The sequence below is a fragment of the Emys orbicularis genome, chromosome 1 (assembly GCF_028017835.1).
Source record: "Emys orbicularis isolate rEmyOrb1 chromosome 1, rEmyOrb1.hap1, whole genome shotgun sequence".
NCBI lineage: Eukaryota > Metazoa > Chordata > Testudines > Emydidae > Emys > Emys orbicularis.
The window spans coordinates 290,090,595-290,108,664 of NC_088683.1; the positions used below are offsets into that span (position 1 = coordinate 290,090,595).

At 42.4% G+C, this 18,070-nt stretch overlaps 1 protein-coding gene across 1 annotated transcript in view; it reads right to left on the reverse strand.

Annotated features, from left to right (window-relative positions):
- Positions 1-18,070, reverse strand: part of PIBF1 (progesterone immunomodulatory binding factor 1) — a 208,565-nt gene that overhangs the window by 163,138 nt on the left and 27,357 nt on the right. The window contains exon 9 of the mRNA XM_065413463.1: positions 8,299-8,480. Within this exon, the coding sequence (XP_065269535.1) occupies positions 8,299-8,480 (182 nt within the window). The remainder of the gene's footprint in view (positions 1-8,298; positions 8,481-18,070) is intronic.

Here is an 18,070-nt window from a genome sequence, read left to right on the forward strand (position 1 = left end):
TCACTTTTTTTCCCTTTCTTGAAAATAGGAACCACATTAGCTATTTTCCAGTCCATTGGTACCACCCCCGAGTTTACAGATTCATTAAAATTATGTAAGTGCAAGAGGCCATATGCCTCAGAAGCTTGAGGCAATTTTGTATCGTCGTGGTAGGATGGGCCTTCAGGTCTAAAAAAGCTTTTCCCAGATGATGCTGGCATCGTAAGTGGGAATTGAAGACCTTGGCTTCCACAGAGTCCAGACTGTTCCTATAAACTCTATCTTTTGTACATGAGACAGGATTGACTTTTCTGCATCAATGAGCAACCCTAGCGCATCAAAGGTGGACTGCATGACAGTCATGCTGGACAGCACCTGAGCCTCAGACCAGCCAGTCATCAAGGTAGGGAAACCTCTGAATTCCTGATTTCCTGAGGATGGCTGCCACCATTGCCATATTCACGTTGTGAATACACGTGGGGCTGATGACAGGCCAAATGATAGGACTCCAGACTGTAGGGGCATTGATTGATCACAAATCTGAGGAATTTCTTGGGCTTGGATGTATTGCCATATGAAAATACCCATTCTTTAAGTTGAGGGCAGCGTACCAGTCGCCAGGATGGAATATAGAAGCCAGAGTGATCATATGAAACTATTTTCTTTAGGTTTCTGTTGAGATCTTACAGGTCCAGGATGGGTCTGAGACAAACACATCAAAATGTTTGCTTAGAACTCCCGGGCTGCCTGGACAAACTAGGAGCTATTGCAGAAGAAAGAGGGAGGGCACATCTTCTAGAACCTCTGCCACCTTTTTCCCCTAGCTAGGTCCTGGTGGCAAGACATGAAAACAGGAGGGTGGTGGGGCTGTTGCAGTCAAAACTGCTTTTTCTTTCGGGCAGGTGTATAAATGCCCAAAGATCTGAGTGTTACCCTAGAGTCTTTTAGACTATGCAACTTGTCATCCACCTTTTCAAAGAGTGATGGCCCCTCAAAAGGGAGGTCCTGTATGGTCTGTTGGACCTCTTGAGGGACACCCAATGCCTGGAGTTACGAACACCTGTGCATGGTAATGACTGACACCATGGCTCTAGCTGCAGGGTTGGCAGCATTCAAACCCACCCGAGGGGAGATCCTGGCTAGTAATTCATCCTTGTTTACCAGTGCAAGAAATTCCTGCCTTGAGTAATCTGGCACTCTGTCTTTAAAATTTAATTTGCTGTCCCAGAGACCGAAGTCATAATGCCCCAACAATGCCTGCTCATTAGCAATCTTAAACTGCAGACCTGTAGTCAAACATGGCTTTCTGTCAAAGAGATCAAACTTCTTTTCATCTTTTCCTTTCAGTGTAAATGCCTGTTCACCCTGACACTCCCTCATTTTCAAATGAAACCACCGGGAGACTCTGGAGAGGGGTGACTGTAGAAATGTTCAAACCCCTGAGAGGGGACATAATATCTTCATTCAGACCTTTTTGCTATGGGAAGAAGGAAGATAGGTTTTTGCCACAGCACTTTACTGACCTCCAGGATCACTTCAATAATTCGAAACACCACTCAAACCGGTCCTACAGATGCTAAGATGTCAACCAGTCTGCAAGACCTCTCTTGAAAGTCCACCACCTGGATACCCAGGGTGGAAGCCACCTTCTTTAAAAGGTCTTGATGCGCTCTGTAATCATCAGGGGAAGGAGAGGAACCCTTCAGTACTATTGCCTCATCAGGAGATGACAAAGAGCAAACCAAAACCAACTGCAGTGGCGCTCCCCACAATTCCTTCCCGGGGGATCCACTGGATCCATTTCCTCATTCTCCACACTGAGCCTGGTACCACAGGTGGATTCCTGCTATCCTTGCCATTATAGATCTCAGCACCTACTGGACGAGACAGAATGGGATGGGCATGGAGATGACCTGTGGGCCAGTGGGAACCACTACAGGTTCCAGAATGGCCACTGGTACGAGTCCAGAGCCCAACTTCTACTCAGCCACGGGTCCCTGCTTGATGGCCAAGATGGAGAGTACCAATGGTGGCAGGAGGTGGAAGGGGAAGGTGAGGAAAGTGCCTCAGCTGCAACCCATGTGTGCAAACCTCTGAGTCCAAACACGAATCAACCTCCTGTGACCAAGGGGGGCTGTTCCTGTCAGTAAGGAGGACTGAGGTGTGGCGCTCAGCCAAATCGGTATCACTGAAATCATGGCAGGCTTCCCTCTGGATAATGCTGCATTGGGGGGTGGGGGGGCACGTCAGTATCTAGAGGCACCCATGGTACCGCATTCTGGGACAAAGCTGATAAGGTAACAACAGCAGCTATCAGTACCGGGCAAAAAGACTCCTGGAGAAAAACACAGACTTGCTCAACAGATCACATGCTGCCACATAAATCTCCAGGATTGGTGGCATCAGGATAGCGTCCTGATGCAATCAACTAGATGTAGCCACTTCAGTCTGGTCTCAACAGTGTCGATGCCGGCACCAGCATTAATGGCCCCGCATGAGAGGAGGAGTGCCTTGGAGAAAGCCTCAGACTCTAGTGACCTTTATCTTCATCTGCAGGCTTGTTGGACTTTGGTGCCCAAGGTTCTCAACCTCACGGATCCTGAGTCCTTAGACCTCACTTTCCAATGCCTCTTCCTCAGTACAGGGGAGGGCAATCGGCCCTGAGGCTCAGCCAGACCTGGTGAAGCACTTCTCACTGATGCAGAGGCACTCAGTACCCGCTCTGAGCAGGCAGGTTCCACAGATGGGCACAGAGCTGTCTCCATCAGCAGAAACATAAGCCTAGTTGCCCCGCATTCTGGGCTTAAAGTCCTGGCAAATTTGGCACCAATCCTGAATGTGAATCTCTCTGAGGCACTTCAGGCAAATGGAGTATGGGTTACTCACTGGCATCGGCTTTTTGCAGGAGTGATTGGGTTGGAAACCCAGTGACCAAGCATGTCCCGGCACCAGTACCAGTACCTAGCAATGGGAAACCAAAGTGTTCAAAACACTTTTAAAACTACTAAAGTTGTTAAAAGAGTACCAACTATATGCAGAATATAACTAGGGAAAACTTGCAATAGCAAGATGACAGCTCCAACAACCATCACAGGCTATAAAGAAGGAACTGGCAGGGGGTCAGGGCAGCTCTGCCCTTTATACTACCAGACAGCAGTGTGAGGCAGCAGATGGCGCATGCGCTGCCCTCATGAGCACTGCTGAGGGGAAAATCTCTGACAACAGTACACAGAGTCCACACACACCTGAAGTGGAATGGACATGTGCAATCGCTTGAAGAATAACCTGCAACAATAAATGCTGATAGGAAAAGATGTAAAAGGGAGACAAAGACTGAACTAGTCCAAACAAAAAGGTCTATTGATATATCTCAAAGTCTGCATTAAGATCATGCCTGGTAAACAAGAGAAGTGTGGGACCAGAAATCAAATTAACAAGAATTGGCGTGCTGGAAATTAGGCCTAATTGGTGAAAAAATAAGGACAGGATAGGCTATGTCACCCATCATTCCCTTTTGTGGTCCTTTAATAAAAAGAGACTTGGGGAAGGGGGAAAATATGGAAGGATGGAATTGAGCGCAACAATTGCTGACTGAAAGAAGGGGAAGGAGCCAGCTTCACCATCATGGTTGCCACCTCCATCGTCTCCTGGCACCCAATCTAATATTACTGTGCCTTTGTTTTCCCGATCCTGAATGATGTCCTGACCAGATCGGAACTGAGAGAGGGACCAGCTGACACCAATACATTTCAGGTGGTGGTTGGGATTTAAACGTAACTGGTAAGATTTTTGTCCCTGTCCCCTCCCCCATATGTCCTTTTCCTTTCCCACCTTATTTTTTTCTCTGTCCTATCCCTCTCCTTTTTCCTTCCGTCCAATAAGAGTCTAGCTTATCCTGCCAAGACTGTATGTTTCACAACAATGCTGTAAGCCTCTGACTAGGAAGACTGCTAAATGAAATGCCTTAAACAGCCCAATGCTGGTACAAGTTTGCCAGGTCTCAGAGTGGCTGATAAAACCATGCACTGTGTCTGTGTTGTTCCAGAAGTGAAACTGCAAGTGAGAGTCAACACCCGAGACAGAAGCTACATTTTTCCCCCCGTCTTTGCTGTTCTTTTCTCTCCACCTTTGTGTGTATTTGCCTTTCTTGGCTTCTAGGAAACAGGATCAAACTTTAACCACAGCAGTGACAGCTCCAGCCCATCTCAGCTTACTTCTCTTTTCCCCAAAAGGACAATTACCAGCTTTAATACCATCTAAAAGACTGTCAAACAAGGAGTTTTTCCTTCTAAAAACTCTTTTCCACCAAAGGGAAAGGGAACGTTGAGATATGGCCAACATGAAAGCATTTCTTAATACTTGACATTTCAAATGCTTTAAATCTTTTCCTTTTTCCCCTGTATCCATCCTTTTATTAAAATGATTTTTAATGGGTGTTTGACAAAGTACAAAGAAAGCTGAGGTCTCTGTATACAAATCCCCGACCTTTTTAAAAACCATTTAATGTTGGACAGGTTCAGGGTCATGTTTGACTTTTTAGCTCCACATATTCCAACTAAATTAATACAATAAGGAGGTGACCCCTTCCTGCTATAGTCTAAAGCCAATGAGGAAAAGGAATACTCCTCTTCCAGTGGTGGAGCAAACTTGGCAGGAGTCTCAGGGCATGATCTGAATAGATCCCTTGCTGGCACCAAATATGTAACCGATACAAGGGATATGGTGGTGGTTGGTGCCACTGGGTGTATCTACAGAACATAAAATCAGTGACTCAGTGAGGGTGGATACCATTAGGTCTCCCAGTACAGTAAGTCTCAAAACCATGAGCAATAGTCAGCACTGGAATAGTTGGCGCTGATGATGTTTGTACCGATAGAGGAGGTACTGGTACAGAGAGCCCCAACGCTGGGCTGAAGCCTGAAGGCAGAGTCCTGAAGGTAGTACAGCAGAGTAAGTGCTGGAGACAGCATGATGCTACTTTTTAGTAGGTACCAAAGTATGGAGACGTGAGTCTTTTAGGGTGCCAGGCTTTGTGCTAGCATAAGCTGAGGTAAAGTGAAGCAACCTCTGCCCATTCTTCTTACTAGGTTCCTCAGACTGTGACCTCTGCTTGTGCTCATTAGAAGAGTGATGTCCCATCAGCTGATGAGGAGGACTTGAGAGCATGAACAGCTGAGGAGTGCTTTGGGAAAGCAGGAGACTGGAAACCAGCCACAAAGGCAGTGCTCACTCGGGCACTTCTGGAGGAAGACTGCACAGATCTGGATGTGTCTTGTTTATCCTAATCAGAACCAAGTCTCAGGACTTTGTCCAAAACAAAAAAAAAGTTTCAGGTAAGCCTCTCTTGCATTGTGTCCATTGAGAAAATAAATGAAAAACTGAACATTTTTTCCAGGATATACCTCTCACCAAAGCAAAATAAACAACCAGAATGCTCATCACCAAGGAGCACAGTAGCCTCAATATTTAAATCCTGGAGATTTTTGCTCAGCCATAAGGTGCTGAAGCCTGGTATCAGGTAACCAAAAAACAATCAAACAAACAAAAAAACACCTAGAAAAAAAATTACCCTAGTGGAAACACAATAAACCTACACTAACTACTAAAACTACACTACAGAATAACCATATACAATAACCTTTGTTGTAGGTACACAAGTGTGTAAGAGATAGAGATGCTACTTTCAGTTCCTTTCTAATATCTGTATCTGTGATATGAAACTGCAAGATGGCTGGCCCAAGTCAGCCCTTTATGCCCCCAGAAGATGGGGCACATGGGTGCTCTGTGCGCGAGTGCAGCCCCAAACAACACTGCTGGCAAAAAGATTCTGAGCTTGAGTGCACCAAGAGTGGAATACATACGGGTAAACACTTGAAGAACTGTAGATGCTGAGTGCTTTTGAAAATTATTGTCTTTAGAATCTAGGCGCTGGGATATCTAATATATGTATGGTTGCGACCCTGGTTAAAAAACAATGTTTGGGCAGGTGATGTTCCATAGTACAGCACGATGTGTATGGAGATTATTTAGTCAGTCAATCTAAGGAGGATTTTTCATTTGAACTTTTAATATACCTGTGCAGACTTAAAAGTGATAAGCATTCAAAACAACCTAGCACTGTGGGTATGACTGTAGGAGCAGCTTATTTCTAGTGGCCACCCTCAAAAGCTAGGTCACCCAAACATCCTATATGAAACATAGATATTAGTTAATACACAAATTACAGCTCTATACTATGTCCTCTTTTGCTTACTTCTGAAATTTAGGTGAGATATTAAGCTAACATGTTTCACTCTGCATAAGTGGTGTCTGATATGTTTTTTCAGTTTTTAAAACAGACTTCAGGACTTTCAGAAATATTTAGGATATAAACAACAAAACATGTCATTTACATAACACTTCTCATTATAGATCTCAAAGCACTCTTACAAAGGAGTACATTTCAGTGGGAAAATCTTAGGTTGCAGAACGTTAATGACCTAATTAAAACCTAAAAAAAAAAACAGGAGGGGTTATTTTGGCTGATTGTTTTGCATGTATATTTATAATGCACAGTTCCATTAGTATACAAAAATAGGGTTACTGTTACTGAACAAAGACTAATCTGCCAAAATACTCTAAATATTAAAGGTCTGTACTCTATTTTCCAAAGCTGAAGGCAGCAGAACTCTGGATTCTGAAAGGGAGGAGGAAGATAGATGATGCATAGAAGAGGGCATAATGCCAGCTCCATAGCATTGTCTGAAGTTCTGCAGGGTTGGAAGTCTGTTAAGTTTTGATGTAAGAAAGGAGAAGAGTCACTCTCCTCTCCCTAGGTAGTGGATGTCTGCACATAAATTGCTACTGCCTAAACCAGCAGCAGCTCAAGATCCATGCCTGTCTCCATTTCTGTGATGGGGATTTTGTAGAGATGCTCGTAGCCTATCAGTTGTATGGATTTTACAGGAACCACGCTGTCAGTTCAAAAGAGGGTAGAGGAGCATAGATTGCCATCCCCTGGATCTGCAGATTTAGGAGGGCCACATTCACCCTCAAAGCTGTCCCACCTACAGGGAGCATTTCAAGGTAACTGCAACCTTTCTGGAGTGCCCACCTCCCTGTCCCAGCTTCTTTCTGAGGTGTCAAAGGGTATAATTTGACCCTAAATTAATTTTATGTACATTTTCAAAACCGTTTCTGCTTCACAGCCACTTATTTAAGTCACATTTCTACTATGAAAGAACAGTCTGTTCCTTTGTTTATATTCTTTGAGTTTTGTGCCTATAAAAGCAAATAGGCATTACTGCTTACTAGCAAGCATAGAGAATGAAAGAACCAAGTATGCAACTGCACAAAGTCTACCAGTTCACTTCAGCTCAGCTCTAAAATTTGGTCATTTTAAGCAACTTATATTAAGAAAAACTGCCTAACTCTTACTCTTTGGTTTTGTGCTCTTAAAACTCGAAAAGGTTAGTTTTTAAATCCAAATTTTGGAAGTAGTAGGACAAGTTACACTTTGTAATACAAACATTTTTCATACTAAAATTAAGGTACCAGTTACAGACCCAGAAACAGAGGACAAATACATACTCATAAATTTGGTTACCATGTACTCAATACTCAAAGTACATTCACCAGCAAAAACCAACATACCTGTCTAATCTTTTTGACTATTAACATTTGATAGAAATGCCTGATCTATTAAATGTCTGATCTAAGATTTCTCTCAATTTCCCATAAATCGCTAGAAATTATGTGTCATGGATATTGTCATGATGCTTGCTCTGTCATATAGTAACACCATGTTAAATAGAGAGATCTGATGACTATTACTGTGTGGTACCTCTAAACAAAAGCTCTGTTGTAATGATTATTGTTTGGTTTTGATATTTACTTGGCATCAATTTACAAACCTGTTAGAACTTCCTAAATAAACAGTTAAAAAAAAGGTTCAAACTAAAACTATGTTTTTCATACTGAAGTCATTTGGGCAGGGGTGGTACCAATTTACATGCTCAATTTATTTTTGCATTAACTGACATTTTCAGAGTAAATCCTCTGTACACAGGTAAGAGACAAGTTGCCATAAAGAAATCCACAGGGAAGGGTTACGTCTACAGGTTTGTCTTAATCTTAACTTTTAATGCATTTTTTCTAATGTATTACAATGGAAAATGAAGATACTAAATTAAATTCTGATTTCAGCACACAGACCTGGACAAATTCCTCTGAAACTGACCATACACATTTATTATAATGGAATTCATTAAATAAATTATTTCAGAGGAAAATTCATTTCATTTGTCTGCTTTATAAAGATAGATGAATATAAGAACTTACCTGGATGTGACATATTTTTCATACATTTCCTCTCTAGCTTTTTTGGCATCCTCCAACTGAATCTGAAATCTTTCAAGGCGATCTTCTTCATGGGCACAGCGAACACTGAGCTCCATGTTCTGACGATTAAGATAATCTTTATCCTTTTGCAGTAAATTAACAGACTGCTGTAAAGTTGCCACCTATAAAGAAAAATAAGACTGACATAATAGACATTTTGTCTTGAATTTCAAGTTATTTTTTAGATTTAATCACATATACACATATTTCCATTATAAAAAGTAAATATTACTTTTTCCCTTTTAAACTTGCCCAAATTTAAAACACTCATTTCACATTTAAGCTTAATATGGACTTTCAAACTTGAAATGCAGTTCTACTTTAAGAAGGGACTCTAAAAATGGAACTGGTGTTTCACATTTATGGTGGCTGAATTTCCTGCTCAGATTTGCTTTCATTTGTAACCTAACTACCAACCCTGGAAGCTCAACCTGAGATCTGAAAAATCAAACTGAATTCTTTTACTTCATTGCATCATAAACAGTTAGATTCTTCAGGCCAAATTGTGCCCTCATTCCATCTATTCAACCACAATGCCTTTAATGAGATTGTACAGATGTAAGTGAAATTCAGTAAAACAATTTTATTTGGATGATGCACAAGAAGGAATTCAGGTCTTTCTGCAGTACAAACGGGAATAAAAAGTAGAAAAAAAGTTATTGTAATCACTAAGCAGATACATTTCTGAACATCACAAAGAATAGGTTCTTCTCAGTAAGAAGCAATTTTTATATAGTAATTTTTCAGAGTTGAATTGCATCTTAAATAGGTGAACCCTTCCCACTGACCCTAAGAACTTTATTCTTGTTTTTTATCAGGTGCCTATTTTTTTTAAGCTCTCATTTCAAAGCTTCGCCATCTTAACACAAAGTATGTGTAAGCACTTTAGACTAAGTTTTTCTGATCAGGAAGCATCTTCTACTATGTATCAGTAAAAGACTTAGCACAATGGGGCCTTGATCCATGTTGATGCTTCTAAGTGAAAACACAGCAATGAAAATCACATGCCCAATTTGGTGAGCAAAACGAGAACAAGTTTTTGGCCTTTGTTATTTCACAAATTAATATTTGGGATAGAAAACATGAAGCTAAGAGTGATTACTCATCCTACACTAACTGATTCTTCAAAATGTGCTTTCCCCATGGATTCCACTTTTGATGTACATGCATCCTACACATGCAAGATCAGATTCTTTTAGCCAGCAGAGTCTGTTGGGGACCGTACCTGCTCCCTAAGTGCCCTCACACACTACCTTCCCCACCTTAGGCCATATAGTGCAAAGCTGGACCAACCGTTCCTCAGTCAATACAGAATCCCAGAGGAGAACAACTCCATAGTAGCCAGGAAGGAGAGCTGGTTGTGGAATGTGTGTGGAAAACACATCTTTAAGAATCACAGTTCCTGTAAGGTACATAAACATTATTCCTTCAAGTAATTGTCCACCCAGATTCTACCCTGGGTGACTAACACACAGTTGTTTGCTTTTGCTTGAAGGTCAGTAACAGGAATCCTACTTAAACAATGACTGCAAGACAGCACAAATAAAATAGGCATCCTGGAAACCTCTATTAAAGAACAGTGTCATGTAAACATGTAGATCAAGCTTCACGTAGCGGGTCTACAAATTTTCTGGTATAGGGACATTCTTCAACAGGCAGGAGAGGCAGCCTGCGCTCTAGTGGAATAAACTCTGATGTGATGAGGTGGCTCTAACCTGCCAAACTCATAACATGTCCTCATATAGGCGGAGATCCAATTTGATAACCTCTGAGAGGATACAGGTTGCACATTAACTCTATCAGTAAAAGCCACAAAAAGTCTGGATGTGTTCCTGAATGATTCTGTTTTAAGTAAAAAGACTGTGCCCATATAATATCAAGTGTATGAAGTGTAGCTTCCCCGGCTTGTAATGAGGCTTGAGAAAGAAAACAGGGAGGTGACTGGATTGGTTAGTAAGAAACACTGGAAAAACTTTGGGCAGGAACTTGGGATAAGGTCTGAGCGTGACTCTGTTCTCCTTAAACACGGTATAAGTGCCAGAATCTGTTCTACACTTCAAGCTGATATAATAGCAGTCTTCATAGATAAGAAGGAAAGGGATAAGAGAGATAAGGCTGCTTAGGGTTCAAAGGCGGAAGCCATCAATCCTGCTAATACTAATACTGAGGTCCTACGAGTGGGCTCCCACACTGGAAGAAAAAGGCCCTTCAGGAATCTTGCCACTTTAGGGTTCAAAACTACAGTACAGACCTGGGTAAGATGGTGATATACAGATATTGCTGCTAGTTGAACCCTTATGGAGTCGATGGAAAACCCAGATTGTTTCAGAACTAGCAAACAGTTCAACATTGCTGAAATGGGTGACGTAAAGGGAAAAAGCTGATGCCAAAATAACCAGACAGAAAGCCTCTTCCACGTAATGCTGAAAATAAGTCTGTCTGAAGGTTTCTTGCTTTGTTCACCTTCTTTCAGTGGACATCATGTAGCCAGTATCCCGACTGTCAGAAGTAAGGATGCTGGATCCAAGTGTAGGATCCTACCATTGTTCTGTGAGAATACATCAGGCAGAACAGGTAAGGTGATTGGGGGGAAGCGGCTGTGAGGACCAAATACCAGAACTGCCTGGCCCATGCTGGGGCTATCATAATGATCAGTTCTGTGTCTTGCCTCACTTTCTTCAGTACCCTTAATATCATGGGAATTGTTGGAAAGGCATACATCAGTTCCAGTGTCCACAGGATGAAAACGGCATCTGACAGGGAGGATAAAAATATGCAGCCTGGATTAATTTGAGCATGCAAATTGCACTTACTACAAACAGATCCTTTGCTCAGCATATCATTAATAGATGAAATTGGTAAATCTCATAGACTCATAGACTTTAAGGTCAGAAGGGACCATTATGATCATCTAGTCTGACCTCCTGCACAACGCAGGGCACAGAATCTCACCCACCCACTCCTGTAACAAACCCCTAACCTATGCCTGAGTTATTGAAGTCCTCAAATCGTGGTTTAAAGACCCCAAGGTGCAGAGAATCCTCCAGCAAGTGACCCGTGCCCCTCGCTGCAGAGGAAGGTGAAAAACCTCCAGGGCCTCTGCCAATCTGCCCTGGAGGAAAATTCCTTCCCGACCCCAAATATGGCGATCAGTTAAACCCTGAGCATGTGGGCAAGACTCACCAGCCAGCACCCAGGAAAAAATTCTCTGTAGTAACTCAGATCCCACCCCATCTAACATCCCATTACAGACCATTGGGCATATTTACCTGCTAATAGTCAAAGAGCCTAATTTTGGTAATTAATTGATATCCCATCATACCATCCCCTCCATAAACTTATCAAGCTTAGTCTTGAAGCCAGATATGTCTTTTGCCTCCACTACTCCCCTTGGAAGTCTGTTCCAGAACTTCACGCCTCTAATGGTTAGAAACCTTCGTCTAATTTCAAGTCTAAACCTCCTAATGTCTAGTTTATATCCATTTGTTCTTGCGTCCACATTGGTACTAAGCTTAAATAATTCCTCTCCCTCGCTGATATTTATCCCTCTGATATATTTATAAAGAGCAATCATATCTCCCCTCAGCCTTCTTTTGGTTAGGCTGAACAAGCCAAGCTCTTTGAGTCTCCTTTCATAAGACAGGTTTTCCATTCCTCGGATCATCCTAGTAGCCCTTCTCTGTACCTGTTCCAGTTTGAACTCATCCTTCTTCAACATGGGAGACCAGAACTGCACACAATATTCCAGATGAGGTCTCACCAGTGCCTTGTATAACGGTACTAACACCTCCTTATCTTTACTGGAAATACCTCGTCTGATGCATCCCAAGACCGCATTAGCTTTTTTAACGGCCATATCACAATGGCGGCTCATAGTCATCCTGTGATCAACCAATACTCTGAGGTCCTTCTACTCCTCTGTTACTTCCAACTGATCTGTCCCCAATTTATAACCAAAATTCTTGTTATTAATCCCTAAATGCATGACCTTGCACTTTTCACTATTAAATTTCATCCTATTACTATTACTCCAGTTTACAAGGTCATCCAGATGTTCCTGTATGATATCCCGGTCCTTCTCTGTATTAGCAATACCTCCCAGCTTTGTGTCATCCGCAAACTTTATTAGCACATTACCACTTTTTGTGCCAAGATCAGTAATAAAAAGATTAAATAAGATTGGTCCCAAAACCGATCCCTGAGGAACTCCACTAGTAACCTCCTTCCAGCCTGACAGTTCACCTTTCAGTATGACCCGTTGTAGTCTCCCCTTTAACCAGTTCCTTATCCACCTTTCAATTTTCATATTGATCCCCATCTTTTCCAATTTAGCTAATAATTCCCCATGTGGAACCGTATCAAATGCCTTACTGAAATCGAGGTAAATTAGATCCACTGCATTTCCTTTGTCTAAAAAATCTGTTACCTTCTCAAAGAAGGAGATCAGGTTGGTTTGGCACGATCTACCTTTTGTAAAACCATGTTGTATTTTGTCCCAATTACCATTGACCTCAATGTCCTTAACTACTTTCTCCTTCAAAAATTTTTCCAAGACCTTGCATACTACAGATGTCAAACTAACAGGCCTATAGTTACTCGGATCACTTTTTTCCCCTTTCTTAAAAATAGGAACTATGTTAGCAATTCTCCAGTCGTATGGTACAGCCCCTGAGTTTACTGATTAATTAAAAATTCTTGCTAATGGGCTTGCAATTTCATGTGCCAGTTCCTTTAATATTCTTGGATGAAGATTATCTGGGCCCCCCGATTTAGTCCCATTAAGCTGTTCGAGTTTGGCTTCTACCTCGGATGCAGTAATATCCACCTCCATATCCTCATTTGTCATCCTACCATTATCCCTAAGCTCCTCATTAGCCTCATTAAAGACTGAGGCAAAGTATTTGTTTAGATATTGGGCCATGCCTAGATTATCCTTAACCTCCACTCCATCCTCAGTGTTTAGCGGTCCCACTTCTTCTTTCTCTGTTTTCTTCTTATTTATATGGCTATAGAACCTTTTACTATTGGTTTTAATTCCCTTTGCAAGGACCAACTCTACATGGCTTTTGGCCTTTCTCACTTTATCCCTACATGCTCTAACCTCAATAAGGTAGCTTTCCTTGCTAATCCCTCCCATCTTCCACTCCATACGGACAAAAAGACTATTAAAAACCCAAATTATTGAAAAAATTAATGCAGTTCCACAAAAGATACATACATACAACATAAAAGTCCCTAAAGTTGTTATACTCTCAAACTTCCAGAGACTATTGAAAACACAGATAAAGGTAGCCAGTGGGGTACACAAAAAGTGGGATGTGATACTCCAGCTTACATGTCCTGTCAAGCCCAACATGCCCACTAGGGTTGGGTAAACAACTTCTTTATATACCCATTTCCCATTGTACCCACACATTTCCAGGACCATATTTAATGAGATTTCAGCTCTCCTGTCTGTGTGTGGTATTCCAGCGAACCTTGTTTGGTACTCCAGCTAACCATTATTAAACTTCCAAGGCTGGCATAAGTCATTAACGTTCACCCCTTTCCCAATACTTTAGATACATCAATGCACTTGGCTCCATGGATACATGTACCCCCAAGTTCCCCCCAAAACTGCTACTTTAACTTTTTACTTCTTTTGAGATTAGTTGTTTGTCACAAGCTTCATCTTTCTAAATCTCCTGACCTTGGGTCAAGTCCTCATCCTAAATTTTATGCTGCTAGGCCTCACTTAGGTCTTAGCCTCTTGCTAAGCCTACCTGAATAATATTCCTCATTTTATGCGCTTCCCTACTTGCATTTCAGCTATATTAAATCTCACTTATAATTAATAAAGCAATTTAGCCAGCAGCAAATAAATTAAGCCTCCCTCATAACCTCCGTAGAGTTGGCTCATCTGTCAACAAATGGTGATTTTAAAAAATTAGATTTATTGACTTTTTAAATTTAAAAGTATTACAGTTTTTATTTTTAAAATAAATCTATTAAATTACATTTGACATTGAGGTCTACATTTATAATAATCTATTAAAATAATTTAAATTAAATACAAAAAATATTAAGCAGTACGTTTGCTGCCAAATTTTAAAAAAAGTCAAAGTCACTGAACTGGTGGAAGTTACTGGCTAAGTAACTGGAACCTGAGATTACTGAAGTGCTAAACCAGCTTTTGACAACAGGAGCCTCTTTTGTAGCTGCAGAGACGATATTTTCATCATTACAGTTTATTCAACGAGATCTGCTTAATGACTAGTTCCTTCAAACGTTAAGAAACCAGGAATTGAAAAAGCAGTGAAGCTTATTTTCGTCTACCAAATCTCTAAACAAAAACTAGGTGCAAGATCTTCTAGTTCTAAAATCTTGAAGGACACGGTGATCAAAAACAATGAGTTCAGTTCACTGACTATAGATCAGTGGTCACCAACCAGTAGATCGCGATCTCCCGGTCAATCGCAGAGCCTCTGCCAGTCGATCACAGTTTCCGGCCGCTAAAAGTCCGACAGCACAGCGGGGCTAAGGCAGGCTCCCTGCCTGCCCTGGCCTCGCTCCCGGAAGCGGCCGGCACTTACCTGAATGGGGGGAGGGGGGACCAAAGGTCTCCATGCGCTGCTCCTGCCTGTAGACACCGCCCCCGCAGCTCCCATTGGCTGGGAATGGGGAACTGCGGCCAATGGAAACTGCGGGGGGAGCGCACAAAGCCATGTGTCCCCACTCCCCAAGGCGCCACAGGGACATGCCCACAGCTTCCGGGAGCGGCGCGGGGCCAAGGCAGGCAGGGAACCTGCCGTAGCCCTGCTACACCTACACCCAAGGTAAACACCGCCCAGTGGGAGCCCACACCCCTGCCGCACCCCAACCCCCTGCCCCAGCCCTTAGCTCCCTCCCGGAGCCAGCACCCCATACCCCCACCAGCACCCCAACCCCCGCCCTGAGCCCCCTCCTGCACCCCAACTCCCTCCCAGAGCTTGCACACACTCCTGCATCCCAAACCCCTGCCCCCAAGGCCCTACCCCTTCCACACTCCGAACCCCTCAGTCCCAGCCCAGAGCCCGCACCCCAACTCCCTGCCCCAGCCCGGTGAAAGTGTGTGGGGGAAGGGAGAGTGAGCGACAGAGGGAGGGGGAATGGAGTGAATGGGGCAGGGTAGATTCAAACACAGGGACATCTCTCGAAGAAGGACGTCAGTTACTGCACAGGGTGAGTAACCTCCTCATTCAAAAAGTGATCTTGTGCTTAAAAAGGTTGGAGACCACTGCTATAGATAATACTTCTTTGTTTAATAAATTAGTTTTAAATGCAAAACATGTATTGATGAACTTTTTTCCTATGTAACCAGCACATAAGGTAGTTTTATTTACTAACAAAGTTTAAAATAATGTTTTTGTGCATTTTTAATCAAATTTCACTCAAATACAGCTTGACACCAACTACAAGCAAAAAATTAAACATCTACCAAAAAGTTACGCTATATAATTGCTTAAATAAATATATAAAGATATAGTGTATCCTCCTGGTTAGCAAAAGGAATCACCAAATTTAATGTAAAGGCTAGATTTAGTTTAACATATGTTGATTCGCACAGTTACCAACCAATGAGAATCAACCTTTCTTTGGGAAAATAATGAAAAAGTACAAATGCACAACATGACTGAAATTAATATTTAAAACAAAGGTTCCTGGCTTGCTGCTCTAAAACAAGATTAAAATCGGACTGATTTAAATCAATCCACCCTGGCATCTGATAGGGAACCTGGGCTTGAATCCTCTCTGGAACATAAAGTCTGATGCTTGTTCTGGTCTTTCACAAGCATATCTATTCCAAGACATCCCCACTTGCAAAAGATGTCTGTAGGATTGAGTCTTTGACAGACCACTTGTGGTTGTTGGAGAATTGCCTACTGAATTGATCTGCCAAGGTGTTCTAAAGGCAAGGAAGGTACAGAGCCACCAGTACCATTTAGTTCAGAATGTACCAATTCCACAGTGGTATGGCTTCTTGACTAAGTGGGGATGGCCTTCCTTCTCCTTGCACATTGACATAATGCACAGGAGTATTGTCATCTGTCAGCACTTGTATTGTGGATCCCTGAAGAAGAGGCAGACTCACTCTGTATGCCAGACAGATGGCTCTGAGCTCTTGAACCTTTATATGGAGACAAGCTTCCTGAGGGGAGCACTGTCCCTCAATTTGAACATGTTTGTCATAGGATGTGGCTGTCTCTTAGTGCCCCTTTCTGTTCAAGAGTGGCCCCACTGATGCTCCTTGCTTCAGTTTCCTTCCCTGAGGTGGATCATCTTGGCTTTCCATGTACAAATTAGTAATGTACATATAGCTTGGTCCTCCAGCCAAGTCACAAACAACCTAATTATTTTGGGGAGTAACAAGAGAATAATTAAAAGTCCCAGCAAACAAAGATTCTTCCATCCTTCATAGGCTTCTCTTCAGCCCTCCTTCTGGACCCTGTTTCTCAGCCACTTTCTGGGATACATTTGAGTCTTTTTCCTGCTCTGGTATAGCCCACTCGACCCCAGGCTGATTCCCTGGAGTACCCGGCCTCCTGCAGACTCTAGTTCAGAGCCTTCCAAAAGAGCTTGTTTGTTTCCTGTGTCTCTAAATCCCAGCTAATTAATTATGGCACAGGTGGGGCCAAGAAACAACAGATGGATACAGACAGATGGAGGAGTACAAGGAAACAAAGAGACAATATTGGTCAGCATGATTGACAAAGGTTTAAATACACAAGCAGCCTAATTGTTGTCTAGTTTTTTGTAGGCATATCAGCAAAGGACAACGTTTGAAGAGGGCTTTGAAGGAGAACAACCAAAAGGCCTTGTGAGTGTTTGCAGAGAAATCCTTTCAAACACTGAGGTGCAACCTGGGAGAAAGCACAAAAGTGCTTGTTTGAAAATACAAAACGTGGGTAAGAGTCAACCTCTTGATACCGAATGAGAGATTATAGGTAAAGGGAGATAGGCCGTGAAGGCCCTGAAAATGAAAACAAGTAGTTTATTTTTGGTTGTTACAGAATGAAAAGCCAGATGCAAAGAGAGGGGTGAGATGGTTAGAACAAATAATCTTTGCAGCAGCATTTTGAATGGTTACGGGCGAGGCAAGAGTGCATCTGTCAATGCCAGAGAGAAGTATGTTGAAGAAATCAAGATGCAAGATAATGATACCCTGAGAGTTTTAGTTGTGTGGATGAAAAGGCCTTATCTTATAGATAAGTTATGCAGAAAGAGGCAGCAAGATTTACATAACCTAGACATGAAGACCGAGAGAGAGGTACAAGTCGAAGATGACACCAGTACAGGCCTGAGTTACAGGCAAGATGGTGCTGTTGTCCAGTGATTGAGAAAGGAGGTAGCACGATGAACTTGAGCTGATGGCTAGACATTCACAGGATGTCAGAGACAGTCTGAGATTTTAGTTTGGACTGGAGACTGGAGTAGAGAGGTAGATCTGAGAGTCCTTCACACAGAGATGGTAGTTGAATTTGTGTTTGATGAGATTACCCAGATATAAGGTGTGGAGGAATAAGAGAAGGGGACCAAATCAAAGATCTGTGGAATCTCTGCAGAAAACTGGAGGGTAGATGAGGAGGATCCACTGAAGGACCAATTAAAGAGGAAGGAGGAGAATCAGGAGAGGACAGAGTCATGAAAGCCAAGGCAGAACAAAATTTCAGGAAGAACATGGTTGATGGTGTCA